The sequence below is a fragment of the Tyto alba genome, unplaced genomic scaffold, assembly GCF_018691265.1.
Source record: "Tyto alba isolate M040663 unplaced genomic scaffold, T.alba_DEE_v4.0 Super-Scaffold_9, whole genome shotgun sequence".
Lineage (NCBI taxonomy): Eukaryota > Metazoa > Chordata > Aves > Strigiformes > Tytonidae > Tyto > Tyto alba.
The window spans coordinates 8,452,251-8,465,115 of NW_024881330.1; the positions used below are offsets into that span (position 1 = coordinate 8,452,251).

General features: G+C 35.7%; 1 protein-coding gene across 5 annotated transcripts in view; it reads left to right on the forward strand.

The window, feature by feature from the left end:
• The window catches only part of ZFAT (zinc finger and AT-hook domain containing), a 92,906-nt gene that overhangs the window by 42,901 nt on the left and 37,140 nt on the right, over positions 1-12,865 (forward strand). For all 5 annotated transcript variants that reach the window (XM_033011806.2, XM_033011805.2, XM_033011808.2 and 2 more), the window contains 2 exons: positions 621-853; positions 9,144-9,231. In XM_033011806.2, the coding sequence (XP_032867697.2) occupies positions 621-853; positions 9,144-9,231 (321 nt within the window). The remainder of the gene's footprint in view (positions 1-620; positions 854-9,143; positions 9,232-12,865) is intronic.

A 12,865-nucleotide genomic window follows, 5' to 3' on the forward strand; every position in this document is an offset into this window, starting at 1 on the left:
TCTGTGCACGTGCCTCTTCCCACCTCATAACTTTCACAGGGACCAAGCACAGCAGATCTAGGCATGTGATCAGAATTAGTCAGTCCATGCTTTAATGCTTAAACTTCATTATCAGCTTAGTATAAATTTCAGTTTTTTTCATATAGTATGGGAGGATGTATAATAATATGCATTCTGTACAATAAATACGAATATAGTGGCATGTTTTTGTGACATGTTTCGAAACAAGTTTTTTAAGATTAAGATTTTCTTTACATAGTGTCAGGTGAAGACTGTTCTGATTGCAATTGGGGTTTTTTTTTGAATTAATGAAAGTAGGAATAATACACCATTCCCATTTATTCTAACTGAAAATTTTTGCGTTTACTTAACTAGAAAAGAAATAATTTGGGATCTATCTTGTAGTCTTCATTCTTGAGAAGGAAAAGGAGTCAAAGTTTGAAAAAAAAGTGTTTTATATACCATAACATTATACATTAGATGAATTACTGTGCACTTTTTGGTGCCATTATGTCAGAAAGCCTTTTAGGAAGGAGTAGCATGAAAGGAAGTAACAAAAAAGATTTTGACAATCTCTTTTAGCATATAGTTACTTTCTTCGTGTCTAATTTTATTTTCAGGCAAGTTGTTCTGGTACCAAGTGCATTATGACATGCATGTTCGTACGCATACTCGAGAACATTTATATTACTGCTCCCAGTGCAGTTATTCTTCCATCACCAAAAACTGCCTTAAGCGTCACGTCATTCAGAAGCACAGTAATATTTTGCTGAAATGTCCCACAGAACATTGTGACTACTCTACACCAGATAAATACAAGCTCCAGGCACATCTTAAAGTTCACACGGAACTGGTAAGTAACAGACAAAACGGTATGTTTGTCTAAATGCAGTGTCATCATCATCATGCTGTTTGGAATTGTGTGGCAATATTTGAAGACATAGGTAAGAGTTCTTACCTGAGTCGTCTCTGAATACTTCTGTGTTGGGAATACATTAGTTATAGCAACTCGATATTTGGTCCCTCTCTTAGTAGTTTCCAGTAGAGTATGCCTGTATCCATTGTCTCCCTTTGGTTTTCCCAGTATTGCCAGGTTCTTTGGGTTTTGAGAGAGTAAAATGAGGTCTGGTACTATTGTTACTTCGCTTCATTCCATGGACCTGAACTTCCTTCCTTCATAAATAGATGATTCCTCTCTTAATTACTATAGATAGAAGAAGTTTAAGTTGTTGAAAATATTTTTCTTTCCTAATAGCTCTACCTAGTTGCAGCCAATCTCTTTAAACATCTGCTGTTTTTTGTGGTGGTTACAAAGATGAAGAGATCATGTTTTAAAGGCTCCTATATTATTCAGTAAGTCTTCCAGCTCTGAATGCCATTGTGTTAGAAACAGGTCTGGTCTACTTCTTCCATACATGTTTTCTTTGAGACTATGCAATGGGCTGCTTGCCTGACTGAAGGCCAGTAAGAAGACATAGCTTTGTGATCTTGCTCTGATCCAACATCATCACATGAATAATCTTTTGAGGAAATTGTTTTCTACATCAACCGTGCTTGCATTTGTTTCAAGAGTATGTTTTTAAAAATATATTATGGTATTCAGAATGAGAAATATTTTAAAACTAAGGAATGAGATTTTAATTCTTCATTCTTGATTAAGATGCTTTTTATAGAAGTGAAATTATTTACACGCCTTTCTTGGAAGATTAAGAAAAAACAATTATTTTCTTTACATCAGTGTTGCCTAGCTTTTTCTTGTTGTTTTATTGTTTTGCATGAGTGGTCCAGATTGGTTAAGCTATTGCCAGAAAAGATCTGCGTTACCATGGACTTCTTTTCCTACCATGTGTCAGGATCCTTTCTGCTTGTAAGGTATAGTTGGTCTGAGACATTCTAGACTTGTGTATACCCAGAGTTGTAATGTGCATGCAGTCACACAGTGTATGAACACAAGTAAGTTCCTTCCCATCCCAAATTGACTTCTGGAAAAGAGTGAATGACACGTGCTTGCTCTCCTGACATAATGAATTTAGTCCACTTTTGACTGGAGTCTTTCTTGAAGGCCATCTGTAGTGCTTAGGTGGAACATATTACCTCATACCATTTTATATGAAAGTACTGGTATTGAATAAAGTACAGTTTATGATTTCATAAAATGTTTGACAAGCATGCTATTTGTAATTAAACTTTCTTGACTGATAATGCTGGAAAATTGGTATGAACTATATCCTTGAAAATTGGCTTTTTAATAATTTATGCGGTAAAATACTTCCAAAAGGCTATTTACCCTTCTCCTGAATTTATTTTTATTCTTATTGCAGCAGAGGAGAAAATACAAGTTGTTTAACTGCAACACTCACTCTTCTGTCCTTTAAGAACAAGGAAATATTCACACAGATGGGCCTTTCTTCATTTTTTACATAACATTATGGTTTTCACTGGCATTGTCTTATAAATAAATCTTACACTCCCTTGATAGAATGCACCACATATGACAAATTCCTCCTAATCACATGATAAAGCAACATCACAACTCACTTAAAGTACTGTGATAAATATTATTACTACACTTTCTTTTACTAGTGAAATGGGCTGCTTGAATTAAGGATTCATGTTAATTTTTCCCAAGATGTGGACAATTTCTGCATAGCTGCTTAAAAAAGCTATTAGCATATAGTGCCTGGTGATTTCAGGTCATCTTCTGCAGTCAATCAGATAGGCTTTTGCCCAATATTTCCAACAGCTGAAATTACTTTAAAGATGTTTGTGACAGAACAGAACGCTTTACTTCCTAGTCTTGTTATGTACTAGTCTTTTGTAACTGCAGGACAGCTTTAAAAAACAAAACAGGTGAACAAAAAAGGGAACATTTTTCCCCCTCTTGTCCCACAATTCTGGAGATATTTTAAACATATGCTGAATTTGTTATGAAATGTGCAGAAAGCTCACATAAGAGACATTCTTTTAAGCTGCTTTTGATTTTACTGTATTTCTGATGTCCATCTGATGGCAAATATCTGTGTAAATGATGTCTGAGACTACTTAAGGAAAAAGAGCCAAAAATTAGATAACCTATGTCCTTATGTAAGTACCTGTTTTTCAAGTGTGATGAATGTCCAACAGCTCCCACCAGGAGGATCATTTTCATGGTGCTAAATAGAACCAAGAAAATGCATTTCATAATTAAAACAGTGTGACAGCAAGATCTTTCAGATGTATGCTTACTAATGCCTACTCTCAAGTATATTTGAGTATTTAAGTGTATTCAAAAATTAATGTATTAGAATTCACTCAGTAACTAAACTTGACAGTTCTCATACTGGCCTTTGTGCCTACTGCTTGGTATATTTACTTAATGTATACCTCACTGAACATTATATTCCAAAATATAGTACTTTAAAAAACTATATACAGTTAAATGTGGAAAGCTACTTTAATGTTAATTTTAGTTTGCAGAATCAGTTCTTAATAACTACTAAAATTAAAGTTTTCTGGAGATAGACTATATCAAAATCTCAGTTCAGGTCCTTGTATGAATGCATATCTTTCATTACTTTGTTGCTGGCTGCTTTTTAACTAGATCCCTGTATTATTTGGTTAACAGGAGAAATGGTGGTTATCAAAAAGTACTGTTCATCCCTGTCACTTAGTGTATAGCCACATATCTTATTCTCTATGCACCACTCAAGTCTTGCACTGAATTTGGGATTGTTTATTCCCTGGGGGATGATGATGAGGAACGTGTGTGTGCTGCCTCTTACTGCTGTATTTGCTACACATTTTTGTTACAGGGAAGGTTTTTATTTTTGAAGTCTGGGAATTGAGGCTCAGCTTGATTGAAAACCAAAATTTTGCATATATTCTCTGATTTTCAGTACCTGTCTTCTACTGTAAGACTTGTGTAGTGGTTTTTGACAGTTCTTGGCATTTATGGAGCTCTTTAGAAGTCCAAACCATGACACATGTGAATTACTTCAATGTCATAGCACCTAGGAAAGGCATGGGCAATTTATAATGACTTTAGAATCATTTGCAGTTATGAATGAGCTAGTGGTAACATTAGGGACCAGTTGTGGAACTAAATAGTGCTGATGTAAGTACCACAGTTGGTTTACTACCAACCCCCAGGGAGTTTTACAATACTCAGTATGCCGAGCAGATAAACATCATGGAGAGGTTTGTCTCTGAAATTATTTTAACTGTGTATATGTAATTGATACTGCAAGATAAACACCTCTATAAAACTGGAGTTCAGACCCAGACCACCACTTGTTCCTAGGTGCCTATATCTGCTTTCACATACATTTTGGGATGTAAAAGATTCTTGTCTTTGGAAGGATGCTTAGAAATTTTGTTATGCCACTGGCCTTTTGTGTAATACTGTAGTTAGAGCTTTTGGTAGGAAGTGAGATACTTGAGCTCTGATTGCTTATCTCCCCTTCCTGAGGAGTGTTCATTTTCAGACCATCACTGGTCTGGCTATGATACCTTTGCCTCTGAAGCACTGCCACTATGTAGTCAAGAAAGCCACATACTGGAAAGAGGGAGTTAACCAAAAAAATCTATGATCTAATGATTGAACACTCAGTTGGAAAATGTTTTTTTCTTGGTCCTTGCTTGCATAATGAATGTCAGCTAGCCATTTATTTTTACTAGTCATTATGTCATGAAAAAATGGTTAAGCAGTACTGAATGCAGGTGCTTGTCATTTTGTGAGCTGTGATTTCTGCTGCTTGCCAGACTTCATAAAAATCTGTCTAATCATTTGCAAATTTTTCTGTAGCCTGCTTCACACATGTGCATAGCTGCCTCCTGGGTACATCAGATCCTTCTAGCTAAGTTGCATTTTAATAGGACATCAGTGTAATTCAGGAATCTTTTGTGAAAGTTTTTATTTGAACATCATGACAACTGTGGTGAAGATTTCTGGACGTCTTCACTCCTCGGAAGTGTAACTCAGACCTAATTCTGTTGCCATAGGTACTAGAAATTAATTTTCTGTTGATCTGAGTAGATGCAGGAGCAGGCTTTGGCTCTCTATTCCTCTGTGAAATTATACAGTCAAATGTTGTATTGAGTTGTGGGAACTTTTGCTGGAAATGCTTTCAGCGTTCCAATATTTAGAAGAGCTTTGTTTTATTTCTTCCTCATAAAATCATGTGACTACTAAGAGGAGGGGAACGGATTGTTGATTTCTAGAATGTATTTGTGTGATTTGGGCCTAAACACTTTTTATTATGGTCATCATCTTAATTTTACACTATTAATGAAATTGGTAACAAATCAGTCAGTGAGTTCGCACAGCCTCTTTTGAAATTAGTGGCAGATTTGCAATACAGATCATATAATATATGATCATATGTATGTATGTTTGTAAGAAGATACTTGTGTTATCAGAATGTCTCTACTGATGAGTGCAATAGAATAGCTGCTAATGTTTGTGATGTTTTGCAGTGTAGGTCATATTTAGTACTATTTGATGCATTAAATAAACTTCATAGTGATCTCTTGGTTTAAATGCTACATACACAGAGACTTTTCATTTTCCTTTTCATGACTGTACACTAGTACACCTACTCCTTGCATTATCTTGAAACACATTTCTTAGAGAAACAAAATTGTCTTCAGAGAGCTATAAATTGGTAATGCAATATAGCTGATGTGTTCTTAGCACAATTTTGATTCATTTATAGAAAGAGGAAGGCATTTTGATTCCTATGTAAGTGGCCTTATTTTATAATGAAACATAGCATAAACAAGAAAATTCTGTAATAAAAGTAGATTAACTTTTACACTAGATTTAAGAATATTTATGGATCTAATTAATTCTGATTTGTGGAATGTGAACAGTACTTCCAGACAGAAAGCTAACTTTATTTTGGAATTATTTTAAGTTTCTTACATTTTCTCAAATTGGTTAACAGGGGGATTAAGCAAATCTTGGGAAGTGTGGAAGTGACTTTGGAATTTATGTAGCTGATTGGACTGTGCAGCTGGTCTCTAACAAAGGTAGATCCGGCTCTCTCAATACTTTGCTTCTGTTTGTGTCCTTCAAAAAAAAAAAAAATCAAAGCCATTTAGAAGGCAGACACTCTGATAAGGCATAGAATAAATAACTTTTATGAGGGGAAAACTTGCATGCTGAGAATGTGATGAAGGTTTTTCTACAACCTTAGCCTAAGTCCTTCAAAGTGCCTCTGTCATGGTCTATGACAAGGGCACTCTGAAAAGCTAGAGCTGTGGTGGGGGAAACCTTCTTTGGGGCTCTGTGTTGTGAACTGGGTGCTCTGAAATACTTAATTTGCAACAGAGGATTTCTTAAAGACTGGTTTTGAGAATGATGGGATTATACTGAAGGACTAGCATTGTCACAAGCTCTCAAGGCAGTGACAAAAGTACACTTAAACATTCAAAACTAATACTATAAGCTCCAGAAGTCTGTGACACTGACCTGGACAAACAACAGTGAAAGGTTTGACTTCAGCTGGATGCTTTTTGTGAGAGGCTGCAGCTTGACAGATAAACTTTGAAGGGACTCGGTGCTCAGAACTGCAATCTGTTACACTACAAAAGATACCACATACTGAAGATTCATTACTGCAGAACTTGGTATAGATAACTTTCTAACTGGTTGAAGAAAGCTGTTTGGATTATTTTGTTATTGAAAAATTTTGTTACCAACGTCATGTGGAAGGATGTGTTCTTGGTGCCCATACTTTAATTTTGCTATATAGCTCATGATGCATTTACTGATGATGTTGATTTTTTTCTCCAAGGCATAGGCTTATAGCCTTGCCTTCCTGAAGAATATTAGCAAGAATGTAAAGTGGTCACAATTATAGCATTTTACTTAAAGTAGTGTGTGTGTAGATAATGTGTTTTGTTTTGGTTTGATTTTTTTTCTTATTTAACTTTATGAAACAGCAAGGTATATTTGCTTCAGTGTTCTGGGCGCACTGGGAAGTACAATGAGTACTAAACACCGGCCACACCCAACTGTACATTAAATGTGTGCTAATTTTTTTTCTGCATTTATTGTATATTTTGAAACCAGTTATATAGCAAGTTTGAGGAACAGTCTGAGATCTGTCAACAGATTTCAAACTGTCCCCTCAACAACTCCTAAATGACACTGTGCTTATCTTTTTCTTATATATGTCAAATTATGAATGTGAACATTCAGCCCAGTCTTTGAAAAGGTACAAACATTGCTACAGAGTTTTATTAGAATTAATCTACCAATTTTTGAGTAATGCGTTTAGGTAGAAGGCCAAAATCATCAGTAGCAGATTTAGGCATAATAAATTATATCATTTAATAGACCCTAATTCCACAAATTAACAGCTCTTTCTTGAGATTTTGTCAGCGTTATAGTCTCCTTGAATCTCTTCTTCCAAAAACCAAGTAGTATTCTCTGCTGTTCCTTCTTCATTTGAGATTCTCAGGGCTCAAAACAGTGACTGCCCCAACGCCATCATAGCATGATACTGTCCTTGCTCTACTCAGGGTGGCAATCCTTTAGAAGCTGCCATCTCCAGTCCCTGGTGTAGGTTTTCTCACAGGAGCAAATATGCTTCTGACAGCACAGGCAGAATTCTGCTTGTGCCAGTTCCATATTAATGGCAATGAGAGTTTTATATCCCACATCCTACTGTCGTGAAATTATTTATTGCTATTTCAGCCCATAGGTTCTGGGGCTACTTCTGGTTTTAAGTTGTAGGTACTTCAACATAAAGATTTCTTTCTCAGAGGTACGTGATACTGAATGCAAATACCTACATCATATTCCAAAACATTTTGCCATTAAAATCCATAATTTTTTGCTTTTCTTTTAAGAGAGATGTCCATTTATAGAGGTATGACTGTGGCATATAGACAGTAATTAAGTCCTTGTACATTTTTCCTCGCTATTCATAGATGCTGTTTCATCTCAGGTCGGAAACTGGTATATTCCAGGACCTTTATTCTCTTGTTACCTCCAAATTTCTCTTTTGTAATGCAGGGATCTATCTCTTTTTGATACAGTAATCCTCCTTCCATGCTCTTCAAGAAGTTTTCTGTCCTGAAATAACTAGTGAAATATCTGTTCTGTAGCTTCAGCTTGCCTTTTACAGTGATCTCTTCGTAGTTTGGTAGGTACATATCTACCACCAGTTAATAGATTATCTGGTTATCTGCCTACTTTTCAGGACTCACTAGACTTCACTCCACTGTTTTTTTGATAAACCATTCCTATGTTAGTCTAGTCAGTGTAGAGTTGACTAGATGGCCCAGTCATTTGAGCATCCAGTCTGTTGCATCAGCAGGTGCTTCTGGAAAGAGCAATCTCTTAATTTTATATAATAAGCAGCAAAAATTATTTTATATTGGGTAATTTACCAATTAATGGAGAAAAGTCCTACATTTTTATGTGTTGTTAGATGTGTTTGTAAAAGCATTAAAATTACAATGACACTAAAATTGCATATAGGGAGAAATTGCATCAAAACTCTCCAGTTCAACTTGTTTGATGATGTTACACCTTTTATAACATCAGTGACACTGATAAAAGCCAGGGTAGTCTGTAAGTTTTTAAATCAAAATAGCAGAATAATGTTTTATTAGTAACACATAAAATGGTGATTATTTATAAAGTAGTTAGAAATGTAGACACCGAATAAGTAATGACATCTGTCATTGTTAAGTCTTCTGCTCAGTTTCAGGCCATTAAGTAGTAGTATAAATACGCATACTGGTGGGTGTCTTCAGAATAATGAGATTTGATCCTTAAGTTTCAGAAGGGTGGATTTGTGAAAAAACTGAAAAAACCTGGAATATTACTGCTTATATCAAATAAATTTTCTTCTGTTATGTGACTTGATCTTTCAACTCTTGATTCTTTAAAGAGTCAGTCAGAAGATAATGCTTACATTTATTGTGCATATTCTCAAGTGTTGTAACTTGGAGCCCTTCATTTATGAGGATTAATCATGTGCTTAGAATATTTTAATATTTCTCCTTCACTTCTTTCACTATAAATATATTCATTTTTTCCTTAAAAACTGAACCTTCAATTATAACTTTGTTGAGAACCATGTATTACTGAATAATGACTATAGTGATTACACCAGTGGACTGATAATGCAATCTCTTTCTTGCTTAAGGATAAAAAGAGTTATTCCTGTCCTGTGTGTGAGAAGTCATTTTCTGAAGATCGACTTATAAAATCTCACATCAAGACAAATCACCCTGGTAAGAAAAAGTCAAGGAAAATTTCTCACTCTATTGCAATAGACAGATAAAAGTTTAGAGTGAGAAGTGTAATGTGATTACATTCCAAAGAAAGAGTGTATGCCTAATTTAACTGGTTTAGAGTAAAAATTGTATTGTGTTTGCAGTTGTTAGAATTTAGAGTGAAATAAGTTATTGTTCCATCTTGTGTGTTGTGAAGTATATCAGGTAATTGTGTTAATGAATCTGTCTTAATATGGCAAAGAACTTATTTCCAAAAGAAGACCTGAATTAATTCAAACTAAGCATTGGGAAGTTTGGAATTAGGCATATAGATATCCTGTAACAACCCATGAGACAAAATTCCCATTGGCCGTATATAAACTGGTAAAAATGCATTTATTGCACATTATTTTATCTGTAGGTAATTGATGTAAATGCAGAGGTCCCTGAGCTGACTCTACCCATGCTCAGTTAGCTTGTGGCTGGGCTTTACCTCCAGGGCCAACTAAGTCTGCAGCAAGACTCTTTACTAGAACCAGCTGTGATGTAGTATGGCCAGAATTAAACTGGAGCTGACAAGCCTGGCTGGATCCAAGCTAACCACTGCAGTCTGTTCAAACTCTGTTTATACCTTGCATTCTAGTGCCCTGATTTATCAGAGCAAGCACAGCATAAAATCAGTGCTTTAAGTCATTGTGCTGTGCCTGAGTAAACAATCCTTTCTCAAATCTTGGAAATTCTATGCCAGAAGGCTCAAGTGACTAGTGTAGGGACTGATTTAAATCTGATTGATGTGAACTCGGCAGAGCTGCATTGATGGGTTCATACTTTCCTCCTCAGTATCTGTGTTACATTGGATAGAAAGGCCCAGTGCTACTGTGGATGAAGGAGAGTTGTCTGTATTGGCCAACATACTTTAGTTAACTCATTTACAGTGTTACTTATCACCCAACATAGTTTAATATTAAGAAAGAAAATACGGGTGATGATCAAACTGAGTTTGGGGCAGAAAAAATCCACTTAAAATGATGTAACTTTTTTTGTTTTTGTCAGACATACAACATAGTAGGTAAAGCAGTAGTTTCTTATCTTCCTACTGCCACTAGATAGTGCTAGACCCGTGTTTTAAACATTTTCCTTCACTTTAATTTCAGAACAACTCCCACTTTAGCTCTTTAGTTACCAAACCTCTTTATTTGCAGACCACTCTACAACAGTGTGGTTGGAGGGCTTGTCATACATCAGGGGACATGTCTGATGCAGCACATTGAGATGAGGAAAGGCTTCTGTCCTATACTGTAGTCAGGAGGTATGTCACCCAGTAAGCATAGAAATGGAATCTCAAGACCTGTGCCTACAAAGCCTTTGTGCTGTCTCAGCCAGGGAGTATAGGCGGCCTCCCTAAATCATGTGAACTAGCTGTACATTATGTACTGTGACCTTACAGGTTGCCATTGGTCTGCACTGGTCCATTGGCTGCTGAATTATTAGTGTATGCTGTATCTGGGGTCCATAAATACCAGTTGACTCTGGAGCACTGATGTGCTAAACTCATGCATTTATATACTTTTTAACAAGTCATATGGTATCTGAAACCCTCTAAAAGTATAGTGTAAATTTTTTGATCCAGGAAAATGGGTTCTTTTAAACACTGGGCTATAATAGAGGTAAGGTTAAAGAAAATCTACACAGCCCGTTATTTTGTGTCCTCATTTTTAATTCATATATTGCAGATAAATAGAACTTAGGAGTAAAATACCAGGTTTATTAGATATATCTCCATGGTACTAAAGAAATACCACATCTAAGATATGCCAATGGAGTAGTTATACAACACCACTGTTTTAATATATGGAAGAGAATTAATACACAGATCTTTTTCCTGTGCATGCTGTCCTTGTAATCAGGAGGAAATCCTTTATTCGTACAACATACTTAATTACAAGCCAAATAAATGTTAGGGGGCTGATGGTATAAACTATCAATTACTGCAGTGGAATGAGTGCAATTGTTTTTAAAAATGTAAATAGATAAGAAAAAAGATGAAAGGAAAAATTGATACTGTTAAAAGGAATTGGATTTTAAAATGACATATCAAAAATTAATTTAAAGTGAAACCCTTTCATATTTATCATTAAAATACTATTTCTGGAGTTCCCATCTCCTTCCTTTGTTAATATCATTCAGCATGATCCCTCTCTTGTCTCTTCTATTTCATCAAGTAGAAAGTATGAAATAAAACAGTGCTCCTTCCTCTTCTGGGTTTGCACAGAACAGGAGCTGAATTCTGGTCTCATGAAGACAGTGGAACAAAAATCTCTGTGGACTTTGGTAGAGCAGTATTTCAAACCAAAGGAATAAGAAAGCTTGGATTTATTGGCAGATGATTTGCGTATTCAACAGTGAAGGAGTAGTACTGGATTCTGGTCTCATCTCTCAGGATTATTTGCTTTTTCATCCAGTCTGATTTAATATGATATTTGTTAATAGACCTGAGACATGAGAGGCATCAACTTTCATAGATCACTAATGAGCAGACGTACTAGCCTACAGTCATGAAGGAAGGATCTAAGCCATAAAAGGCAGATGAGGGTTCAGACTAGTGTCTCTATTTTAATTTTTTGGGTACTTTAGAACGTATCTCTGCTCAGTTCCTGGGCTTTTATATTTCCCTTTCAAGATTGTTTTCCTTGTGCATATGAGTTCAGGCAGGATTTTTGATTCTACTCTGGGACCAGTCATCAGGAGCCTAGGTATGACAGTTCATGTTCAGTAAAAATCTAAGTTTTGACTGTAACTTTCAAATTTTATAAGATTTTGGGCATAATAAGTCATCAGCTTTCATGTCTTAATGTTTAGATTGCATGAGTGCTGTACTTCGAGCCATGATTTTTAGCATTTTATTAATCTGAAATGCAGTGAGTAATTTGATTTATTTTTTAAAAGCATTTGGCAATCTTTTCACTATGTGTGTTTGGGATGTTTTAATTTAAACTTAATTATTTTGAGCTTTTTCGCTATGACAACTAAAACATTAGGTTGTATGAAGGAAAAACCTAGACACTTGGGCGTGTTTAGCCTGAATAAGGAAAGATGAGGAGAGAAATCTTAGTTGCTGTCTTCGGCTAATAGGAGATTAAAAAGAAGATAGAGCTACTGTCTTCTTGGAACTGTACAGTGAAGTAACATGAGTTGAAGCAAGGAGATTCTGATTAGAAATTCAGGAAATTATTTTTACTGTAAAGCTGGTCAGACACTGGAATGGGCCAGCAGAGGTTGTAGAATCTCCATCCATGGATATGTTCAGAATAGGACTGGATATGACCACGAGCAACTTGATGTAACTTTGAAGTTGGAACTCCAAAGTTGGTTCTGCTTGAAGCAGGTGACCTTGGAGGTCCCTTCCAATTACATTTATTCCATGAGTCTGTTCTTTCCTTTAAAGTTTCTGATTTATCAGGCATTCTGATAATTATTTCTGTGGCTGAAGTGAATTGTCGTATTCAGATCCTTGACATCTGGAAATCTGGGGTGAAATCTTGAATAAAGTCTTTTGAAAATATTGAAGAAGGAAGAGCCAAATTAGGTTATTGGGAAAGTTCATAGTTGAAAAATGATTTCTAAGCCACTGGCACACCCAAGATTTTTTTAT